Genomic DNA, 23,969 nt, shown 5'->3' on the forward strand with positions numbered 1-23,969 from the left:
TTCTCCAAAGCTCTCCCGCCTAAATTCCTCTTTCACTACCTTGCGGGTGCCAACGACCTGCACATCGGAGCCCCAAGGGCGTACTCGCAACGCCGCGTTCATCTTTCTTCTCTTCTTTTAACTTTTAACCGAGCAACCTCCGTTTCGTGGGAGCTCGTGCTCATTCGCATGCTAAATGGCTCTCGCGGCGGCTTTCCTTCACGACGGCGAAGGTCCGCCATGCCTCGCGCTCCAAGGTCGGCAAAGCGCGACGAAAGCGCACCGACATGAATGGGAACCACAACTTCTCTCGCTGTAACCACGCATCCTTTCTCAAAACATCCGACGTCGGAAAAGAGGCCGCGCCCAGTCGACACGCGGCTCCGCTACGTACGCGCAGGAGGCTTGCAAAGACGAAACCGTTTCTGCCGCAGAAGAAACTGCGAACGTAGGTTGCTTCGTTAGTTGCACGCAGCTACGTCGCAGCCGTGTCCGGACCCTAAGAATGGACACGGGCGCGCCCGCCCACGGTCGTGAATACCGCATTTATGCGGCTTTAATGCGCGTGGCAATGCTTGTCGCGCAATGCATAAAGTGAAGTGTACGGGAGTGGCATATTGATTTAGAGAGAGGCAGGGGAAGTGGGAGAGGGGTGGGGGGTCCTTAATGACTTTGCCTGGCGTCGTGTCTAGCATGCTACTAGGGACGGGCGCGCCGAAAAATGAAATGATATGCACAGTGTTCTTCACAAATGCACAAAACATGCCACAGTGCGCAACATACAAGTTAACTAACCCCTTAACTGACGTGACAAAACTTCCAAAAAAAAATTTTATTGCGTGGCAAATTATTTCAGGGCTGCATGTTCTGCGTCAACTTATTCTAAAAGCATATGATACCAGGAATGCTTATCCCATTTTTTACTGGTCTTGCTGACAAAAATAAATATCAAAAGTCATTGTGTGTAACTGATTTGTAAAAAATTACAAGAAGCTCCATATAGGCAAAAATTTCTGAAATTCACGATGAGTTACTCCATCATCGGCACTTAAGGGGTTAAACTATCTCATTAAGACCAGAGTCTCTAAGTAAGGTTAAAAGTGTCTTCGCTGCGTGAGATGCGCAGGCAGCGTTAGTCCGTAGGCGTGTCACAGCTCAAGAGTTGACAGTCCTTGATGGATGTTCAGTGCGTACAAAAGGCTGTTCTTTCTAATGTAAATAGCCTGCAAGCGCAGGTTAAGCTTAATTTTTAATAGGCAGGTAGACTGATTCACAATGGTAACAGCGCGAACAAGACGACGACGGAGTGAAATGACACAGGCCAGCGCTCGTCCTGTGTCCTTTCACTCCGTCGTCGTTTTGTTCGCGCTGTTACCATTATGAATGCATACCAACTCGCCCAACTTTCCACTTTAATAAAGGTTGACTGACTGTTGGACTGATTGAGTCGTGGCGTTGGACGTCCCATTGCAAGACTGGGGCCATGAGGGACGATGTCTGTAGTGGATGGTGGCGGATCAGTTTTGATCGCCTGTGGTTCTTTAGCGTGCCCCTGTATGTGAGTACATGAGCGTCTCGCATTTCTTGCGCGTAGAAATGCATTCGTCGCGGCCGCGGTAGTCGAACCCACCACCTCGCGCTCAACAGCAGAGCGTCATAGTCCACCGTGGTGGGTCGAGTGGAAGAAACTAGCTCGAAAAGTTAGGCAAGTGGTAGTATAGCATCAAATAGGTCAGGCGCGTTCATAACCCGCCGTGGTTGCTCAGTGGCTATGGTGTTGGGCTGTTGAGCACGAGGTCGCGGGATCGAATCCCGGCCACAGCGGCTGCATTTCGATGGGGGCGAAATGCGAAAACACCCGTGTCCTTAGATTTAGGTCTACGTTAAAGAACCCCAGGTGGTAGAAATTTCTGGAGTCCCCCAACTACGGCGTGCCTCGTAATCAGAGAGTGGTTTTGGCACGTAAAACTCCATAATTTTTAAGGAGCGTACATAAAGATCGCTTCGTGCTAAGCGGAGCTGAAAGAGAGCCTTCGTCTCACTTTGAAAATATTGTCAGTTAGTGCGTGAAAATATTTGAAATTTCGAATAGGAATAGAATATTATTTGCTGTTCGATTTGCATTCGATACGAGTAGCGTTCTATTCGAATTTTGTCGAATGTTCGTTTCTGTCAGAATACAAGGAGTGGCAATTCTTTTTTGAGGAGGGGGGAGGGTTTCGTATGACAGAGACCGATGCAAGTTGCGCGCGTTCCGAATCATCATATTGCATCACGATTGTGCGCAGAGGCACACGTTCTAGAGCGAGCGCAAAATGAAGACAACGCGGAGCTGACTATCTTTCAGTCATTAAATGAGAATGCCTTGCTGTTAGGCAGCCTGTTAAAGAATTTGTCGTCTGGACTTGGGCAAGGTGGTTTATTCTTTAGCGAGTCTCAGCATGTTTGTATCTCTTTAAAACGATGTTTTGTGCTGCAGCAGCATACTTTTTGTCTCCTTCAAGAAGCACAACGGTCTACATGCATCTGGTAACGAGCAATTCGTTTGGTTTATTGCTGTCATTTTCATGAGGAGTCAGATAGCCGAAAGCTGTAGTTTCTCTCTTACAAGCCCCTCAGTTGCCCAAGAGGCACATCAGCCACATGTCATATCTCTCTCTCTCTCTCTCTCTCTCTTTTTTTTTTTTTTTTTACTTTTGCGCCGTCAAAATAAGTGTCCGCTTAATATCGGCATGGCGGAGTACATTCTGCTCTTAAATGTGAAAAGCACGGTACTCCATTTACGCGGTTTCCGGTGTGCTCTCCGGAACTACTGAAATAGGGCGGGGGGAAGGGGAGGGGACGAGCGCATAGCGGTGCCGCTTGCGGTGCCTCCATCGTACGTGCGTACGCGCGTGCGACGCTCCTCCCACGTTCGGCGTGCTTGCTGCGGTGCATGACATGACAACAACTGACGTTGGCCACGAAAAAGCCCGCACCGGGGGTGCCGTTCGCACATGGAGTCGCCGAACAGGGTGAGAAAGAGGGAAAGGGAGCTGCTGCGGTTGACGCGGGAGTCAGCGCGGCGTCGTCGGCGATGCTGCTGCAGCTCGCATCGGGAAGTCCGGAGATTGCGCCGGCCCGAGGAGAGAATCGCTCGCGTGCGTGCGTGCGGCGGCACCCCGCTTGCCACGAGCGCGCGTAAAAAAAAGAACGAAAAAAAAAAAACTGCCTCCTCGCTAGTCGCCGCGAAGAAACTACGTCAAGGCGTGGAAAGAGAAAGCGGCAAGCGGCTCTGGTTAGCTCGGGTGGCCGCCGTAGAGCGCGCGCTGAGGAAAGTTCCGGCGCCACGCGCTGTCCGGGAAGTAACAACGCAAGGGGGGCGCTGAGGAGGCGAGGGAGGGAGGGAGGCCGTCCGCTTTCCGTCGGCACGGGACGTCACCTCCGGCGCGAGCGCGGCGGGCACGCTTACGACATCCGCAGCTGGATTTCCCGGCACGTCTAGAAAAGAAGGCCCCCCGCATGGGAGTGTGAAGAGCGCGGCGGCAGCAGAGATCCACCGGTCCAACCCGACAGGTAAGAGCGCAGCGGCGTTGATTTACGAACCGCACCAGCCGGCGTGTCTCGTGCGTTTCTCGCGAACAGAGTGAGGCCCCGGCCAGGCATTGTGAGATCCCGCGTGCGTAACCAGCCACCGAGGTGCCCGTTTGATAGACGCGCAGCTGGAGCCTGTCTTTCGATCGCCAAGCCGCCCGCTTCCTTCAGAGCGCGCGTGAGTTTTATTTGGGGCCTGTGCACGCGTGCGCGGGCTTCCTACGAGACCAGCCCGAGCTCTATGAATAAAAAACAAACCACGACGTGGACAGTCAATTGGAGCGACCTATTTAATGACGAGTTAGGGCTCTAAATGGTCGTCGTGCCACTTTTGGGAGGCATGCCATCGACTCTTGACAGAACGTCTCTTGACGGTTGACGACGACCGAACGAACGGGTGACATCTTATCGAAGTTCTCAAGCGGTGACATTGGTCGAAACGTTATTCGCAGACGAACCCAATGGCGCTCTTAGGAGCAAGAAAAAAGAAAAGAGTAGGAGTGCCAGGACGTGCCTACTTTGCAGGACGTTGGCGGCGCTCCAAGTCTCATTTGCCGCACACTCATAATTCGTTACACTCTCCTGTTCCTTTTTTCTCTCTCTTCAGAAACGAAACCACCATGTACCGCCTGCTGTGCCTGGTTGCTACTGCCATCGTGATGGCCACGGCCGCCGAACCCGAGCCCGAGGATCGATGGAAACTAGCCCGCGCCAACAATTTCCTCGGCCTGAACCTACTCAAGGCCCTGCCAAGCAACGCCAATACGAACGTATTCTTCTCACCCTTCAGCGTGGCAACGGCCATGGGCATGGCCTACGCTGGCGCTCGAGGTGACACATTGGAACAGCTTACGCTAAACTTCGGTTACGCCGCCGACGAGCTCAACGACCAGAAGGTCCTGGCACTGTTCAAGGAGCAGCTAGAAGCGGCACGCGACTTGCCTCACGAATACACGCTAGACATCGCCAACGCAGCGGTAGCTCAAGAAGGCTACGGTGTCCTACCCAATTACACGGAGGCTCTGATGAGCTCGTTTGGAGCCGAGTACCTCGAGGCCGACTTCAGCAAGAAGGGACAAGAGGCCATCGACAAGATCAACAAGTGGGTCAGCGAAAAGACGCACGGCAAAGTTCGCAGCCTCTTCGACGAGCCGCCGGATTTCTCCACCCGGCTTATCCTGCTCAACGCCGTCTACTACAAGGGTACATGGCTCTACGAGTTCAACAAACTGCGGACCAAACCGCGCTCCTTCTACAACGGCGGCGTCACCAAGGTCCTAGTACCCATGATGAGAATGAAGTCAACGCTGAACCACACGTTCGACGCGACGCTGAACGCAGACGTCGTGGACCTGCCATACGTTGGTGGCGACATTGCCATGACCATCCTGCTTCCCAGTGAGCGCAACGGCATCGAACACCTCAAGTCGGCGCTCACCACTCAGAACCTGAACAAGGCCGTCGCCAGGATGTACCCGAAAGACATGAAGCTCAAGCTGCCAAAGTTCAAGCTGGACACTAAATACACACTCAAGCCAACCCTAGAGTCGCTGGGTATTAAAAAGATCTTCTCCGCAGACGCAGACTTGTCCGGGATCAGCGGCGCCAAGAACCTGTACGTCTCGGACGTGCTGCACAAGGCTGTGCTAGAGGTGAACGAAGAAGGCAGCGAGGCCGCGGCCGTGACCGGGTTTGTGATCCAGCTACGCACGGCGGCGTTCGTAACGCCGCCGCCGTTGCCTAAGGTGTACGTCGACCACCCGTTCATATTCCTCATACGAAACGTCAACACCAACACTATCATGTTCCTGGGAGAGATCAACGCCCTCTAAGTCACCGCGTCCCACTCGCTTAAGCCATCATATCGTGCCATTTCTCTTTCACTTTGTGGACTTCGCTGATGACGATGTGAAGTGTTGCCACAGGACCTAACCACGACCTTGGTATGTTTTCCTTGTGCTGAGTGCAAAATATTATAGATAAGAACTGTGACTACTTTCCTCAATACCATTAGCGTCCACAGCCTGTTTCTCAATGGGCATGCTTTCATTAGCTGCGTCAATACTTTGATGACCCCACTGAATTTCCTTTTGTGTCTGATATTACTTACGCTGGAAGTTATTAATATACTTATTTTACCCCTCCTCGTGCTTTATAATGGGCACCGAAACTTATGCAGGGCCAAAAAAAGGTTTAGTCTAGTCTTCCGGCACACGTCTTGAATGCATGTCATACAGGGGTTCACCATCCGCCCTCACTGCGTCGTCTCTGCAAGCCCTTCATAATCATAAGAGTACCAACAATTTGATGCTGTGAAAATGTTCATGTTTGTGCTTGTTCATAGCATATGTGTACAGCGATGCATCTGGACAATTACGGGTCAATATACAGATCATGGTCACAATGCTGCGACAATGCTGTGAAATAAAATGCGTATCTATCTTTCGTTTTACAGAGTGTGCTGTTTCTGCATACCCTATAACGCGGGATGTGACAACCACGAACTGGAAACATAGGCGAAGTGATTAGTTAGTAGTATTCTTTAGAACTGCGTTCTGAAGCAGGCACTACCGTTTCTTGACCATGCACATAACCTAGTGAATGCTATAGCTGCTTAACCGAACTTTCATTTGCATCATTTACTTGTGTTAGCACACGCTTAGGGCTCTTGCAAATAGAACACCCGATTTCAATACCAAGACAATGATACGTACCTTTTATCTGTGGGTAGTTAGCGGGTCCTACGCATATGTGATGTACTTACATAGGAGAAGGGGCAGCGCGATGATACAGGCCGCAAGATGCGGCTTGAAACTTGCGGTTGCATGCTTTGAATAGATGTTACAGACATTGTGTATACGTTGGCAGCATGGTGGTTTTTACGAGTCTGCGCAGTTCGGACGCATACTACTATTTTGGTGACTGTTTCCTTGACATTTCCTTGACATTTCATTGACATTTTGGCTTGATCCTGTAACCAGGAGAGTGTTTACGCGTAAATTTTGGAAAATTTTCTCGCTGCCTGACAGTCACTAATGGTTCTCTAAACAAAACAACTTTGGAGACTTTAACGAAGAAAAACGTGAGCAATGCAAGCGGCGTCAAACCACGTGTGTTGTCATGCATTTGGTGAAACGAAGTGCACTGCGAACCACGGGCAATTAATAACGTAACTTGAGTACTACAAAAAGCAGTGAACCAACATGCATGAAGTTACGCAGCCTGATCGTCGCATATGCATGCCCAGCATTTAATTTTGTCAGAAATACAGGGCCTCTGCTTTTGTTCCTTTTGACGACTTACAATTAGTGCACCATGATTTGAGATATGCTAAAGCTGTAGGGGTATGAAACATGCCGGTCATAATGTCAGTACCCCTCGCGTAATTATAAACTGCGTTAGGTGCACACGGACTTCTTGGATTAAGAAAAAATTCCTTTCGCTGGTTCTCGTATTTGCTGAAACTTCCCTTATGAATTTACAATTAGCATTTGAGTGTGTTGAATTTAACTACACTCACAACATGCCTTACAATGCTGGCGTAAATAGGACACAGTTCAGGCTCACATTTATGGCTGCCCCGTAGGACACCAGTCCCACATACACAGCGTCACTATACGTTATTTGCATCCGTTATGAGGCGCCGACACATCTCGTGATAGCAGTGAGGCAGACATATGAGGGACTCTTCATTTGCCTGTACGTAGTCCACAAGTAGGTCCCGTCCTAACAGGTGGCTGCTGCAGGGCCCACATCTATAACATGGAATACGCAAATATTATGTTTTTTAAACGTGACCGGAAAAAAGTATACGGGTTCGATCGCTGTCTCTATCTATGTGTACGAGCTTGCGTGCGGGTGAGTATGTGTATGTGCGCGCGGGCGCGTGTGTGTAGGCAAGCGTGTGTGTGCGTGTATGTGCACGTGTGCGAGTGTGTGTGTGTGTGCGTGGCGTGTGTTTGTGTTTGAGAGAGAGAGAGAGAGAGGAAATGAAGGGAAAACATGAACTTTAGGTAGACTGTCCAGTTTACTACCCTACCACATGGGTAGGAGGACCCAGGAACGAAAGAATGAGAGTGAGAGAAAACACAGGAGTTCAGACAAATCATCTGCACTAGACAAGGCACACCGTGGCTATAGTTAGCCGGCATTAAAGGCCGTTGCCTTCAGGTACTACACAACCACTCGTGCGGCTCTCTAGACTAATGAGCTGGGACAGGCCGGGCTCCTAGGAACTAAGAGTCATTATAGAAGACCCATCGTCCAGTGTGATCAAAGCACGCAAGGGAGTCGGACGTTGTTTGTCGAAGCGGGAACAGTCAGAAGAGAAGACGACTGCTAGCCTCTTCAAATATGCATTGAGGTCACACAAGAGAGTCAACCATTCCTGTGCGATAGCAGCACGAATTAGTTTACTCCCCCGTTCGCACAAGTCGCACTAAATTACCGCAAACTCCCCCATGTCCAGTGACAAAGGAGTGACATTCGGGAGTAACTTTTTACCTTTGTCATTTGGAAGCTAACTGTCCGGCGACTTAACGTCACCTACACAAAGCTTTTCAATCAGATTGCCGCACGATTGAAATGCTTCTAGGAAACTAAGCATGGGTTTTGTGTATATTTCACTTGAAGTTTCTTAGTGTTTTCTCCAACATCACTTTCTTCGACCTTATCCCTGCACGTCTTCTCAACGAAACTACAAATTTTTCGTGAACTCTCACGTCCTTTTCAGGAAAGAGAGAGAGAGAGAGAAAGCAAGGAGAAGAAAGTAGGTAAATATCGTTAATGAGCTACCTTATCTTCTCGGATAATATCATTTGTGTGTTTAAGAACACTTCTAACTGATAAGTGAAATGAGAACTGAAAGTTGGAGTTGTTCCCATAGTATTCTGCTTAGCGTCAGAAGCTACCACATATCCCAGTATTCTGATGAATTTCTTCGCACACGTAGCTTCCTTTAGAAGAGGATCTCGCACGCGTGCAAAGTTTAACTTGCACATTTATCTCTAGTGAAAAAAATTCACATAGTCTTTTATAGGTCAGTATAGGTGTATACTGGTACAGAACTTGTTATTTCAAAACTTCTGAGGGCAGTGGGCTGTAAACAAGAAACTCAGCATCTACAAAGGGGCGTGGACAGCAATATCTTGCGGAGTATCTTTTGTGCCGTCAATACAAGAAAAGGAAAGAAGCTGTGATGAGTAAGTTGCTTGCCATGAACAATCTGCATAGTACTCTACTGTTCAGAAACTGTGGTTCATGGCTATGTGGATGGCAGCCGTCAACACTGATTCAAAGGAATGATGGTATTATACTGCGCATTATAAGAACATTTGCAAGCAGAGCAAGCAGATCAAGCAGATCAAGCACTTTCACACCGCCCATTCCTTTTTACGTGTATAATATCGCAAAGTAGCACACGTGAATTTGGTAGAGAAAGAAACCATATACGTGACATTTAAGTAACTTTAGCGTTTTACGAATTATGAAGGCTGCTGAAATTGAAACATCAGTAGCCATTTAACACATCTACAGGGATGCATGCTGAACGAAGGTGCCGTTTTACGAGAAAGCATCGCTTTTCGCCAACCACGTTATGTTTGTGCCCAGGGGTTTACTTGACGGGAGGCGGGGGTTAGGGTGTGGCGACCATGGAGGCCGCATTCGTTTCCGCATGGTCCCGCTTCAAGCCGAGCGTTATACAAAGACTGCGTGCAGGGGCTCAGGTTTCTTCGCCTCAGCACGACGTCCGCGACGGAAGCGGCCACATGCCTACGGACTGCCGTTCGACTCCTCCCCGCGTCGGCTCAGCAATGCACCACCGCCTCCGTGTGGCGGCGACCGCACCCACGGAGGACTCCCGCTGCGGGAAACCAAGGCTCAGTTTCAACCCAGTCTGTGACAGTTTCCTTTGGTCTGTGCCGGGCCATAAACAACGCCAGGCGCACTACTCTGACCGACCGCCACATCAGCCCGACGCCACTGCGCGGTTCCAGGAAGTGCCGGCCACGGAAAGTGGCGTTGGGGCAAGGAATGCTGCCCGTACACACACACACACACACTCTCTCTCTCTCTCTGTCACCCTTGCTTCGTCCTTAAGGACAGTCTGAGGAATCTGGGGATTAAAGATGTTATTTTAGCAGCTTGCAGCTGCTGTGTTGGCGCTCCTTCTAACCACCAAACCATGTAAACTATTGTACAAAAAAATTCTTCGCCGAGAAATCTCTCCTCGTCTCTGATTTCCCGTCAGCCATGCATACCTCGGCACACGCAACAAGAGGAACTAATCGAGCAGGCAACCCCAAAGGACTTGCCAGGATGAACAGATTCCACCATACAGATAATCGTTCTGGTTTCATTCTACATAATTTTCTGGCAGGAACCGACTCGAATTTATTTATTTATTTATTTATTTATTTATTTATTTATTTATTTATTTATTTATTTACAAATACTGTCATCTTGAATATGCAAGACATGGCAGGAGTGAATACATGAGTCTTGAATATAAGAAAGATTGGCATACATAAAGCACTCGCATAAAGTGCTACTTGTGAAAACAGCGGTGAATTAATGCGGGAGTGTTCATTAACTATTTTTTGCAGGAGAATAATGAGCTCGCGATTACGTCTGACTGCTAGTAGGGGCAGTGATAGCTCGGCTGCATAAAAGGTGTTCAAAAAAATTAAATTATGGGGTTTTACGTGCCAAAACCACTTCCTGATAATGAGGCACGCCGTAGTGGGGGACTCCGGAAATTTGGACCACCTGGGTTTCTTTAACGTGCGCCTAAATCTAAGTACACGGGTGTTTTCACATTTCGCCCCCATCGATATGCGGCCGCCGTGGCCGGGATTCGAGCCCGCGACCTCGTGCTTAGCAGACCAACACCATAACCACTAAGCAACCACGGCGGGTAAGGTATTCAAGAAGGGGCGGTCATAGCGGCGAAAAATAAATAAAGCTGCCTTCTTTTGCGCTGATTAAATTTGATGTACATCGCCGACATGATGAGGGGAGCAGACAGCGGACACCTATTCCAGTATTGGTGCTCTTTGAAGGGTTCGCTTTAAGTAGTCTAACTTTCGCTGTGCTTTCGTGCAAATTATGTCCATGTGCCAAGTTAGACATGAAGCTTACTCCTAAGTATTTATATTCACATGCACTGGTCAGAACATTACAGCTATAACCATATGTGAAGCTCACAGATTTTTTTCTTGTTTGTAAAAGTAATCGATACAGTTCTCTTAAAATTAATAGCAATCTGCCACTTCCTGCTCCAGTCACTAAAGAGTGAGAAGGCCTCGATTAGTTTCTGTTGGTCAGTTGGGTTAGAAACACTGGAGTAAAGCACCCAGTCACCGGCGTGTAATCTCATTTTAACAGAAGAATCATCAATGTCCTCAACAACATCACTAACATAAATAAGAAAAAAGAATGTCAGGAGAAAGGATGATATACACTCACACTTTCGACTAAAACGTATATCCGATCACCCGAATGGATTTGCGTTACAACACTGCTTTGATCCTGTAAGCTGAACCACACACCTCGCGTACAGGGATGCTATTCTTTGTGGATGAGTCGCCGCTGTAAGCGGCGTCTGAGAATCAGAGTGAGGGAAGGAAAGGCAGGGAGGTTAATCATGTTCTCCTGGCTTGACTGGTATCTTTCCCTTGGGATGAGGGGAAACGATGAGCATGAAGCGAGAAGGTATTATTGTCATTGGCACCGATTACAAAAACAGATTCAATATCGAGGTGTGCTGATTCGTGCACGTCTCTTCAATAGACTCTCGATTACAATGCGACATGCCGACAATTTTTCTCTCTACCAACTGTGTCTCCAGCAGCGGCTGCACAATTATGACGCCAGATTTCGGTCAGGTAATTTGCGTACGAAACTTTCTAAGTACGAAACGCTGCAGGAGTTCGGAAGTTCAGGCTATACAACGGGAAAGAGGTGAAAATCAGCGTGTTGCCGACTTGCTGAATTAATATAGGTGTGCTTGGCGTTTGTTTCGTGGTAGTACACGTCTTTTTTTTTTTATCTCCAGTCACGAGTTATGCGCGACCGCTTGCGTGTTATTGCGTCCACATGTGGCAACGCTTCCACAGGCACACATAACCACCCCTTCTACTTTTTGCAAGTAACCATGCGAGTATCTTGCCCTACTTTTATTTTTTCCAACAACATGGAGGGATCGGAGTTGAGCTAGCCACCCCCAAGCCATATGAAGCGTCTTTACGACTTTTTGCCAGCAGAGTAGCCCGAGATGATAAACGTTTGCAGCGTGTCTCCGGTGTTGCTCGTAGCGGCCTTGCTATACAGAGCCTTTGGACAGCCACAAAGTAAAATGTCGCCCTACGGAAAGGCAGTAAACATTCTTCGTAAATGTGTGTCTGAGCAGGATACCGCCTTGTTGCGCTGCTGCTGGGCATGTATGAAGTGTGTGCGTGACCATAGAGAAGGCGAACCTGACAAAAAATAAAAGTGTTAGAGCATTGGCCAACCAGTAGCTCTACCCGTCGTGTTGCGACCGCGGAATTTCCGACGTGAGGGCTATGTTTTGCGAGGCACATGACTGAATGTCAACTTGTTTTCCCCGTCCATTGCCAACACGCATGCAACTGTGGCGTACAGGCTGAACTGACGCGGCGTTTCGTGGATCCTGCTAGAGCTCTCGCATAGCAGGTATGCGAAGAGGTGGTGCCTCTTATGCATCTAAGGGTGATAAAGCTACGCTCTCTTTGTATTGTCACATCCAGGCGTGAGAAGTTTCTTACGTGATATGGTTCACCTTGAATGACTCCTTTGCGAATGCGAAGTGAGGTTGCGAAGAGTTCTTTTTGTTCTTTTAGGCTGTGACCTGGATGCTGAGATGCTTGCCTGCGATAAGCGTTATGGGCTCTCTTCGCTATTTTGAAATGGCGTTGCAGTTGGAGTGTGCGATGATTGCACTTGAAATGAGCCCCACGCTCACAAAAATTAACGAGCTGATCTGAAGAATAGATCCCGGTACGTTTGCGTACGAACCGAAAGTGCTATAACAGCGGCCCGGTCGTTGGTTAAAGCACTCTGCAGAACATCATCCACTAAACGCTGTAGGCTCGTTCAATTAAGGTACACGCTTATGAACAATTTTTTGTCGAAAAATGCGCAATATGAGCGTGCACTGGAGAGATGCTGATTTGGGTTATATCAAGAAAATTTCGGTTAACAACTTTTTACTATGCGGAAACTGAGAGAGTTTCTGCGGAGACGTTGTTCACATGTGTGCCGAAACTAATTCTGGCACGAAAGTGTTCGAAGGCCCTTGACATTTCATACACAATGGCACTTCTGAATAAATTGCATCTGGCTTACAAAGTTGGACGCGAGATGACTTAAAAATCCCGCGCATAGCACGTTTTAACCTATATTTCGGCTTATATTAAGCTAGACGTAACTTCAATGTTCTCCCTGCATAATGGAGAAAAAAATCAAATGGGAACACCTAATAATTCAGTCATTGTTAGATATTTATTTCAATTCTGACAATTATAGTAATGAAACTGGAACTGTTCTTCACTAGCCTTCCGAATTACACTTTTGAAGATCGGCACCAGTCCATGCACGTAAACTTCGTTGTTCGCGACATTGTTCAATACACTTCTGCAATAAGCGACTGCGTTTGGTTCTCCAGGTGGAGCTTGTGTGGGAGATGGTGCGAGCTGCACACACACACACACACACACACACACACACACACACACACACACACACACACACACACATATATATATATATATATATATATATATATATATATATATATATATATATATATATATATATATATATATATATATATATATATATATATACATATATATATATATATATATATATATATATATATATATATATATATATATATATATATATATATATATATATATATATATATGTGTGTGTGTGTGTGTGTGTGTGTGTGTGTGTGTGTGTGTGTGTGTGTATATATATATATATATATATATATATATGTGTGTGTGTGTGTGTGTGTGTGTGTGTGTGTGTGTGTGTGTGTAGAGAGAGAGAGAGAGAGGATATACTTTAACCCACCTTCTTCGATTCCAATATCTTCCTTCTCAAGAAAACTCCTGAATGACCTCGTCTCTCATTCTTCAAGTGTGCTAATAAGTGGTAAACTCATCGCTTCGCCATTTGACTTGAAAATTGCCAAAATATATTAGGCGAATATAGGGCAAGATGTCGAAACATTCTCCGCTTTAACAACAAAACAAAGACTTTGCAACTGTAGACGCCATGACCTTCAATCTCTGCTTCCGTCATCGAGGCGTTAAACTGGCTCGGCTTGCAGACCGAATACATGACGCGCGTGCCGTAAGCACCATGTTCAGTATTGACCCGCACAGACTGTGGCAACGTTACCATGAAGAAAGACAAAGATAAACATAATAATATTATTAATAATAAAAGAAACACGGCCTCGCGCCTGTTCGAAGTTTCTCGGGAAGGCGGCGACGTTGCCAAATATCCTGGCACATGCGAGCCCGCCGGCATCCTGCCCTAATTGGACGAGGTGTAAGCACCGCGCGAACAACGACATGCACCGATAAAATGGAGCAAGCGCAAGTTCGTTGGAAGGATGTGCACGTGTGCCGAGCGAGAAGCCGGCTCGTCCGGCCCCGCGTAACCGCCGCAGCGCGATAAGGACGACGACTGTGCGTTCTTTCTTTTTTGTTACTCCCACTCCGATGACGTTGGCGCGATGCTTGTTGTGAGCGACCGGCGGGTTCAGCGCGCACCGCTATCAGCGCTAACCGAAGCAGAGAAATTAGGAATTTCCGTCGAGAGGCGTTTGCATGAGACGATAGCCGACGGCTTCATTCATTTGCGTTTGGGTGGAAGGGCCTAACGAGACCGACATGTGCGAGACAGCGGGAAGAGCCGGAGTCGAGCTGTTGGGCGTACTGCTTTCAAGGTTTTTAATGCGAAAGCCTTATATGCGCCATTACGCGACAATATTAGTGATGGTGCCGAAAATGGCCGACGGCGCAAAGATTAAAAGCGCCTAAAAAAGTGAATGAATTAACGTCAAATTTCTCAGGGTTGTTCTGTAAACGAAGTAAATAGTGGCTTTGAAGAGATTATTTGGGACATCTCGCTCGGGGGGGGGGGGGGGGGGGGTGTTATGATCGCACCCAGGCCTCCGGGATTCGAGACGAGCACGACTCACCAAGCCCACGGTGGCTGCACGGTTCTGATTGAGTAAAAGTGTGCCTAGTGCGTGCGTCATTGCACACGTCACGTCACAGCCATCTCGCCGACGAAAGGTGTGGCCTACTGCTTACGTCATTCGGCACATGAGGGCGTAGCCAATTAGTAGGAGGTGGCGCCACGTCATGAGTGCATAAAGTGAGCGTGCTTTCTCCCGCGCGTCACTTGCTCTTCGGATTTCATCGGTGCTGTCTCTACTGCGGTGGAGTCTGCCTAAGCGCAGCTGTGATACGGGAATATGATAATGAAGTTGACATAATCACGACAGACCTACTATTAGACATAAAGGATCGCATAGCTTGAAATGAAATTCATCGTTCCGCAGCAAAATGGTCCGGATGTTTCCAGTCTGCGGCCAACGTATACGCAAACACACACAGCGAATCATCAGCAAGAACTTTATTGCATCTCGAAAAGATCAATCGAAAACATTTCACCAAAGGCGCTATAATGCTTTTGAATTCCCACACGTAAGCAGTCTTAGGTGCCTATGTGGATTTTTTTTTTTCTACAACAAGACAGAAGTTCGCCCAAAGATGGAGGCTGAAGTGGCTAACAGAAGGACGAACAGTAAATGTCGCTGGAGCCATCGTTTCACACCCCGCGTTTAATCTGCACAAGCAGTCCGCTACTACTACGACGAGCACGTTGAGGACGATAGTACGGCAGCGACGGCATGATTTCTTCGTTGGTCATTCGGCGCGAGCTTGCGACGTGGCAGTTGTTGGTCTCTACATACGTAGAAACGAACAACGGTACCAGACCATGTGGGCACTTACAAGTATCTTGAGCTTTAATTATAGCGCCAATAACCTTACGTGGGACGTACACATCGGCTACATGATTAACAATGCCAATGGTGCACTAATATACCTACTCCGTAAGCCTGTATCAAGTGAACTCAAGCCAACCTTATACAAGACACTTGTTCGCTCTAAACTAGAGTATACTTAGGTAACACCTGGGACTCTTCTCAAACTACAGTAGTACAACTCATTGAAAGCGTTCAGAATTGTGTTAGTCACTTTATATTGTCTAATCTTTCTCATTACGCCAGTGTTACGTCTATAAAACTTACCCTTAATATGCCTCAACTCTCATCCCATCGTAAAAGTGCACAAGTGTGTATTTTTCATATGATTTTTCACTTCAACACCATCCTAAATGAACAACTTATAACACGACCGTCATACATATCATCCAGTTTTCATCACAGCCTGAAACTTAAACAACGTTGTGCCAGTATTCCTTTATTCGAATTATGGATTGAAACCACCTGCCTGCTTCCATTTCCACTATTCCGGACAATGGAAGTTTCAAAACAGCCGTAAACAACACGTTGTATTGAAACTTTATTGCTGCACATGTGTGTCTGTGTTGTTTATGTATACTACTCCTTTCTTTAAAGCTCGCAGGCCTGAAAGTATTTTATTAAATAAATGAATGAATGAATGAATGAATATATAAATAAATAAATAAATAAATAAATAAATAAATAAATAAATAAATAAATAAATAAATATTGTGATGCTATCAGCGACTACGCGTTAGCAATCGTACGTATCCAAGGCGGTGTCATATGGCATATGTAAAACTACGATGACATTTTTACACCGGCGAAGACTTCAAGAAACATGATTAACCTGACCGATCATTAAGTCGGTACAACGTTGCACATCTTTTACGTAGCGTGCTACGAGAAAAATTACCGAGGAAAGTGGGCCGGTCCCGGAGATTGCAATGTGCAAACACGGCGCCCCACAGCACGAGCTGGCAGAAGAAAAGAAGACGAGGAGGTAGCATATATAGGGCGCACGCGCCGAGCCTTTCAAACAGTTGGCTGGCTTTGGAACCAGAGAAGTGGGCGTTCGACATGTCGCAAGTTTTCTTGAAGTACGTACACAGCAACATCCTGTGCCAGAATGGCTGAACCAATTGGAGCCACTTGAATGCTTAAAGTAAATTTAAAACTTCTGAATCGGCGAATGATTGGCTGACGAATTTAAATCTCTCATACTATTGTCAACACAAATACGACTATATTTGAGCCATAGCAAGCAATAAAGAAAGGAAAAAGAGTTTGCGGCCTAATGAGCACTCGACTGCTGCGCTCGACGGCAGAGGTTCGGTTTCACCGTCGGTCATATATTATTTTCTTTTTATTAAAGTGAAGCGAGACAGGAACCTACCTACTTATCGCAAATATCCTTCGCATTAAAAGAGGAAGCGCGATCGCCTCGTTTCTGCGGCGAACCTACGAACGACGAATACGAGGCGATTCGTGTGTACCTCGTCGCCACCACCTGCGCACCCATGACGCCGGGGAAATCACCTTAAGCCACCAGTCGATGTCGCCTCACTTGCCATTAGCGGGCCATGCTGGTCGAGTTGCGCACGGCCTATGTCCGTGGACCGGCACCCACTTGCATCGGCTCGGTCTTGCGACGTACAGTGTCCTGTACCGACCAAACTTCGCAGCTATAGGACACTCTCGAGTACCTAACTCTTCGCTGCATGCCTCGCACCCCTGCGTGCCACCATATTTTGTGTATACCTCCAGCAGCCTGGGCCTTACCGCCGACACCGAGACAGCGGTGCTCTTTCCCGGGGGCGCGATGGGGACTCGCCAAGAAGTCCCACGCTGCGCTGGTGACATATCTGGAAGAGCTACCCGACAGCGCGCATCAAGACGCTGGGCGGTTGAGTGCGCCAGCGCCTATTTTGTAATTCTGTCTCACTGCTTTATTTTAGTTTATACTTTTGCTTGTATTTGTTGTTCTGTTACTATCTTTTCATAACTTTCATATCTGGTAAGTGGCGTTGGGTTTTTCGACCTTTGATGATGGCCTCCCGTCTTCCCTATTCCCCCCCCCCCTTTCTTTTTTTACTGCGGAGCAGTTTGGGTGCCCGCCGACAGGTAAGACAACAAAAAAATCGATAACTGAACGAAATCATAATCAGAAACAAAACGCTGTCCAAAGTGGTGCGGTCAAATGAACGCTGTCCGTTTCTGGTTCCACGCGCAAAACCTTGCTGAACACGTGAACAAGGCATCCGCGTGGAAGGGGGCGCAAATCGCGGCCGAAAATAAGACAAAGGTGTAAGAAGTAAAAAAAAAAAAACATTTGGCACGTCGCAGAGTGGAAAGTTCTTCGAATTTACTCAGCTCGGGTTTCAAGACTCCTTTCGCGACCAAAATCTAATAAGCGCGTCCCGACGCTGCAGCGTGCCGCCGACGCGTTGACTTGAGCGACGGCTGCCTCGCGAGCTTATTTCCACGGCGGCAGCGCACGGGCGACGATGACGCGCAGCAGGCAGCTGTTGCTTACTGGTGGCCCCTCCTCCGAGAACTATCGCCGGGCGGCAAACGGCAGGGATTTTTTGCCTTTCGCCCCCGCACGCACGCACGCTCGCTTGCAGCCGAGCAGCTGGACGCGTCGCAACAACCCAACTCCATTCTAAGAAAGGAAGATAGTTCTCGTCTCGTGGTCTGCTCCTGCTGCTGGCCACTCCAGCAGGTAGACAAGCGTGTTGCGGCGAGAGTCGTCGTAAAACGCCCACGAAATTTTGACCGCCGAAGGAAAGGTGTGCGGCCCTTCAAAGTGCGGCCCCTCAATTTGAAAGTGAAGACGCCACTGCGTTAGTGTGGATTCCCGTTGCTCCGGCTACACCGCCGTGGTCCGTAGACGTGCCGCCCTTGGCAGCGGCGAAAAAAGGTGGCTCAAAAGTGAAGTCTTCTACGGTGCTACAGTGTGTTCGGAGGTGAAGTTCTCCACTTCGGCTCGCCGCAGAGGCACGTCCGAAAAATCATGGATATGTGTCAGTGGCAGGTGTGAGAGTGAGTGTCTGGTGCCACAATTTTCCTCGTGATGTACGACTTGAGTTCTTTGTCCTTCATTGATGCGAGTATGCCCTGCGCCGGATAATTGCGAAGGACATGAAATGGCTGTTAAATTTCAATGCAAAAAAGTTTTGCAATGACCAGGTTGAATGTTGTTGAGGCAGCGTGAAGGGTCCTGGCCACCTCATGCACTTTGCAGCATGACAGTAGTTTGGGGAAGTTTGTAGAAAGCTATTGTATACATTCAAGTGTGTTAAACATATTATTTTATTTTCTATATGCTTACTTTACAATAGTCGTCATGGTTTCCCATTAATATTTTGTAGGTTGAAAATATTAATCTGAAGGACACTCAAAAGAGGTTTAATCGCCTAAGATTCGTCAATGTGCGGTTCTCAATTACTGGACTATACCAGAATTCATAGCTGCTTATTTTTGTGATGGTGAAGATACTATACCCAAGAATACAATAGGTGGTACTACTTGCAAGCTCCGAAATCGCCAAAGCGCAGCTCTTAGAAGGAAAAAAAAAAAGGTGCCCCCACGCACTTCTAAATCCTCACAAGTGGGACGCGCATGAACTTTTTTTTTTAAGCAGCAACTTTCTGAAGTATGATCTTATGCCGGCGTCCCTGACGCCATGTCATGACCTTTGTAGGAAATTCTTGAGACGTCCAGGATTCGTAATCTTCACACTTCCGTGCAACGTGCAGATTTAATTATGCAATACTTCAGCAGGCGCACAGCTGCCGGTGGCAACACGCAAAATATTTTATCCTTGCCAAATACCTTAGGCGCGGTTAAAGAAAAACGAGTCTCTTACTTCAGCGCACAGACAGAAATTCGCATAAGTAAACAACACGACTGTTTGTGATCGCAGCTGCAAGCTACTTTTGGCTGTCTCTGACCCAGTGTTAACGACCGTAGCAGATCAGACACAAAATATAATAACGGGCACTTCTGAAAATGAGAAGAATTAGTAATGTGAAACGAAAAGACAAGCATTTTCGGTTGATCAATGGTTTTCCAGAGGGAGTGTCATCCGATAATTTCTTTAAATAAAATAAGTTCTGTGTCAATCAGGCATAAATAAATATAAATATAACTAGAGATAAATATAACTGTCTGCTTGACAGCAGCCTGCATACGTTGAGGACAGCAGAACCAGAACTGGTCAAAGAAAACGAACATAACATGTTGACTGTTACGCCGCTTTGGTATCACCTGCACGTTACTGGATCGTTCTAAGTGATAAAATCACATAAAGGAGACCAGCGAACGGAATGCAATCTCAACATCATGCATAATGAACTCACGTGGAGAAGAAATAGAGGAACAACAAAGGAACAATAGAAAGAGGAGAGGGGCAGAAGAATGAAACTTAGAACAGAAACACAAGCCGAATTATCAAAGCTCACGTGAGGTTCGCAGTCTAAAGCGACCCCATATAAGTTTCAGACTTCCTGTTAGGCGAAATCGCCTCCAAGCTGCGCTCACGATTTAAACGACCTTCTTTCTTTACAGGATCCAGACGCCTTGATCGAGCGATGAAGCTTGGAATCCTTCTGCCTCTATGCTGGACGTGTGTGACGCGCATATGCAGTGGAGGCGACGTGACGGCCTCGACAAACTTGGCGCTGGGCCTCTTCCAGCAGCTTTCGGCTGATACCTCCGACAATGTTCTCTTTTCTCCCTTCGGCATATCTGCGTTGCTGGCAATCCTTTCAGCTGGTACCAAAGGAGACACGGGCAAGGAGATCGAAAGTGCGTTCGGCTCCGATGCCGCCACAGTGAAACGGGACCTCGAGAGTGCGTTCAAAGAAATGTGCGCAGGTGATTCGACTTCCGGACGAAAGCCCTCAATGTCGCTCGGGAATCTGCTTGTAGTCAAGAAGGGCTTAAAGTCGAAACTGCTGCCCCAGTTCCTAAAGTTCCTCGGTGATGGTGGACCTTTCCTAACATTAGTCGATGAGCTGGACGAAAACATAGCCAGCCGATCGAACAAATGGGTTAGTAGTCAGACTAAAGGAGAAATAACCAAAATACTAGATGGCGATGGTACACAAGACGACGCGAAGATGTTCTTAGTGAACGCCATACATTTCAAGGGCGACTGGAAGGAGAAATTTGAAAAACGGCTCGGTTACAACGGTACCTTTAAGAACTACGACGGCAGCGATACGCCGATAATGTTTATGTTCAAAAGGAGACATTTCGAGTACGCTTTGGATGCCACCCTGAAGACGCACGTCATCTCACTTCCCTACAGGGACGTCAAGGCAAGGTTCATTCTCTTAGTTCCACTCAAACGTGCCGGAGCAAAGACACTGGCAAGTCTCCTGACTGCACCTGAATGGAAGCGCATCCTGGGAACGTTGAGGAATACGAGCGTAGCTCTGTCGATGCCAAAATTTGACGTCTCCAAGAAGTACAACCTCATGAAGCCGTTGGAGTATCTCGGTATCAAAAAGATATTCACCGACAAAGCTGATCTATCTGGCATGATAGGGACAGGGGACCTTTTCGTCTCCGCGATCGAACAGGTTTCGAAACTGAGGGTGGACGAAGAAGGCAGCGAGGCTGACAGCGCAACGTTGCTGAGGGTCTCGGGAAAGGCTGCCGAAGAAGGCGAGTCAGTAGTCGCCGACCACCCGTTCATATTCGCTGTTACGGCTGGGCGACAGGACGACATCATTTTCATGGGACAAGTCAACAAGCTACCCATAACGTGATGCTCCTTGTGAGTGACATTCATAGCGACAGCATACATTCGCACATTTCTTTAGCGAAATCATGACGTCCCAGCATGCAGCTGGCCGAGGGAGAAACACAAGTACTCGCTGAAGGTGAAACTCGCGAGAGGAGGAATGCTCGCGGTTCCAGTTCTGCCATATACTCAGTCCTTGCGTACGAGGGTAAATTCCCGCGCTGAACATTACTCGCTGCACTATACCTCGCTACACTATACTACACTATAAGTAAATGAGGAAAATAGCACCTAATGAAAGATATATCATGTCTGTGCACGGTGACTAGCAAGTTGGCAAAGATCGCTCGTGGCTGTCATACTGATTTTAAAACGAAACCGCGGAACCCGTGACAATGTCTCGGCTGGCTATGATCCTCGTTTAATAGCAGGACATGACACGCGCTCGCCATAAATCGCGACAACAAACGATGTCGCGTATACATGTAGCTTAATGTGTAACCTAAAGAGGCAGCACAGCCAAGTACCCTAATACTGAATATATGAGGAATGGGGGAGGATAGGGGAATCAGTAAGAAAACATGAAATTCGAATACTACTTCATGCAGCCCAGCTGATTTCGGTTTCTTCTCTCATTACAACTTTTAAGGATTTAAAAATTCTCGCGCATATTTATTGACTTGAGCCTCTGCGAACTTCAGTTTCCACATTGACTTAAGGGGTGAGGTAGAAAACGGTGCGAGAATAGAACTGTGTATACGAGTAGCGTTATTTACGGTGTTATTTTGCTTTATGCGTATTCTTATGCGTATTATTTAAATAGTTAAATGAGATTCACATGTAAGACTTGATGCAGGAAAAAACATTTAGGGTAGTGAACATGCACAGCGCTGGTTACGTTGGACAATCTTTCCGTTAATATAGTTCTTCTGTTGCTACGGCTTGATGCACTGAGCGATTTGACGCGCACACTTCTGTTTTCATCAATGCATGTCTCATTTCTTACATACTCATCAACCAATCGAACAAAGTGTGTTGCTCGTTCATAGACGTAAATAAAGGCTTGAATACATCTTTATAATTGTTTACGATTCTGCTTTGTTCTTTTACTTCCACTTGTACCTTTACAGGTGCCGGTGTAAGTGAGGAGCTAGTGACACCTCGCGCAGCCTCGGCGAAGACAAATAATCGATACCTTTCCGCCTCGCCTACATAAACCCTCAAGAGAGGGCACTAGGTACCGTAGTAGCGCAGCAGCAGCCGTGCGAACAGCCTTTTGGCGCCAAACTGCAGCTACCACAAACCAGTCCAAGCACCACATGACGTTGAGCGCTAGCTTCACATTAGACACCCTTAAGGTTTTATTTGCTACAAGGTTTACTACGCCTTTACCCAAGTGAGAGCTGTGAACGGATCTCGGCACTGTAGGCGGCTGATATTGGAGACTGCTAGATGACCCCTCATTCTAGCTCTTCGTGAGCGTTCTAATGGCTACTCTTACCACGGTATTTCATAGTCTAATGTACGAGCTTTCTTTTTAGTGAAAGAGACAGAGAAATGATAAATTGAAGACGCAATTACTCCTCGCCTCGCTACGTCGGTTCACTAGGGCTGCGGCTGTTGCATCATGCATCTACGGCTTCAATATTCATTACGTTGAACAAAACTCGCAAGTGTAGAATAGTTTTCACAGAAGAAAGTAAATTAAACATACCAAGTAGTATCAATAATTTCACTAACGTGACAGAATCAAGAATTGCCTGCTGCGTAATGCACTGACTTTTGCTCAAGAACGTTTCGAAATTTGAGCACACATGAATTTTTATTCAAGTATTGCCCACAATAGCTTATCAGTTTCTCATGAGAGTGTACGAGTGTACAACATAATTTAAGCGATGCTAGACCTATGTTCCCAGAGAAATTTGATTTTTAGAGAACGTAAGAATACACGCTGGCCAATCGCGATAGGGAACAGATTTTCCACGAAGGTGGCTGGCCAATGACAGTTCAGGAATTCTACCCGTGATTTCACGGCGTATCCGACAATTATAGCATTATATGTGCGAAGGAATATGTACGTAATAGAAAGAAGAATGATGGGTGTAACGTTAAGGGATAAGAAGAGAGCAGATGGGTGAAGGAATGGAATGGAATGGAAAACTTTATTGGTTCTTTAAGATATTAGCGAGTTGAGGACGAAGTCTTCATTCTTGAAAACTTTGGGTCCTCTTCAGCCTTGGGTGGGCCCCTAGTCCAGGGCACCACTGAGTCGGGCCACCTCGCTTGCGTGTGCTATGAGGGCCCTTTGGACCCCTAGCTCGCAGCTGGTGAGCCGGCTCTCCCATTGCTCCGCACTTGGTGTTGTATGTTTGTGGAATGTCTTGTTTCTCTCGCATTCCCATGTGATGTGATATAGTGTTGGCCTTGCTCCGCACCACGGGCATACGCCGCAATATTGTGTGGGGAACATCCTGCTTAGTACGTAAAGATTTGGAAAGGAACCCGTCTGCAGTCTACGCCATCCTGCGGCTTCCTCCTTCGTCAACGCTTTGTGTGGTGGGGGGTATTGGAATCTTCGCCCCCTAT

General features: G+C 47.3%; 2 protein-coding genes across 2 annotated transcripts in view; both read left to right on the plus strand.

The window, feature by feature from the left end:
- Positions 1-6,004, plus strand: part of LOC126536691 (uncharacterized) — a 40,939-nt gene extending 34,935 nt beyond the window's left edge. The window contains exon 4 of the mRNA XM_072287610.1: positions 3,984-6,004. Within this exon, the coding sequence (XP_072143711.1) occupies positions 3,984-5,384 (1,401 nt within the window). The 3' untranslated portion in view covers positions 5,385-6,004. The remainder of the gene's footprint in view (positions 1-3,983) is intronic.
- An 11,764-nt stretch (positions 6,005-17,768) lies between these two features.
- LOC126536154 (leukocyte elastase inhibitor-like) lies at positions 17,769-22,467 on the plus strand. Its single transcript, XM_050183024.3, has 2 exons — positions 17,769-18,673; positions 20,201-22,467. Exon 2 carries the CDS (start codon positions 20,224-20,226, stop codon positions 21,406-21,408), a length of 1,185 nt encoding a protein of 394 aa, XP_050038981.1. The 5' UTR covers positions 17,769-18,673; positions 20,201-20,223; the 3' UTR covers positions 21,409-22,467.
- The last annotated feature ends 1,502 nt before the right edge of the window (positions 22,468-23,969 follow it).

Source organism: Dermacentor andersoni, chromosome 4 (genome assembly GCF_023375885.2).
Source record: "Dermacentor andersoni chromosome 4, qqDerAnde1_hic_scaffold, whole genome shotgun sequence".
Lineage (NCBI taxonomy): Eukaryota > Metazoa > Arthropoda > Arachnida > Ixodida > Ixodidae > Dermacentor > Dermacentor andersoni.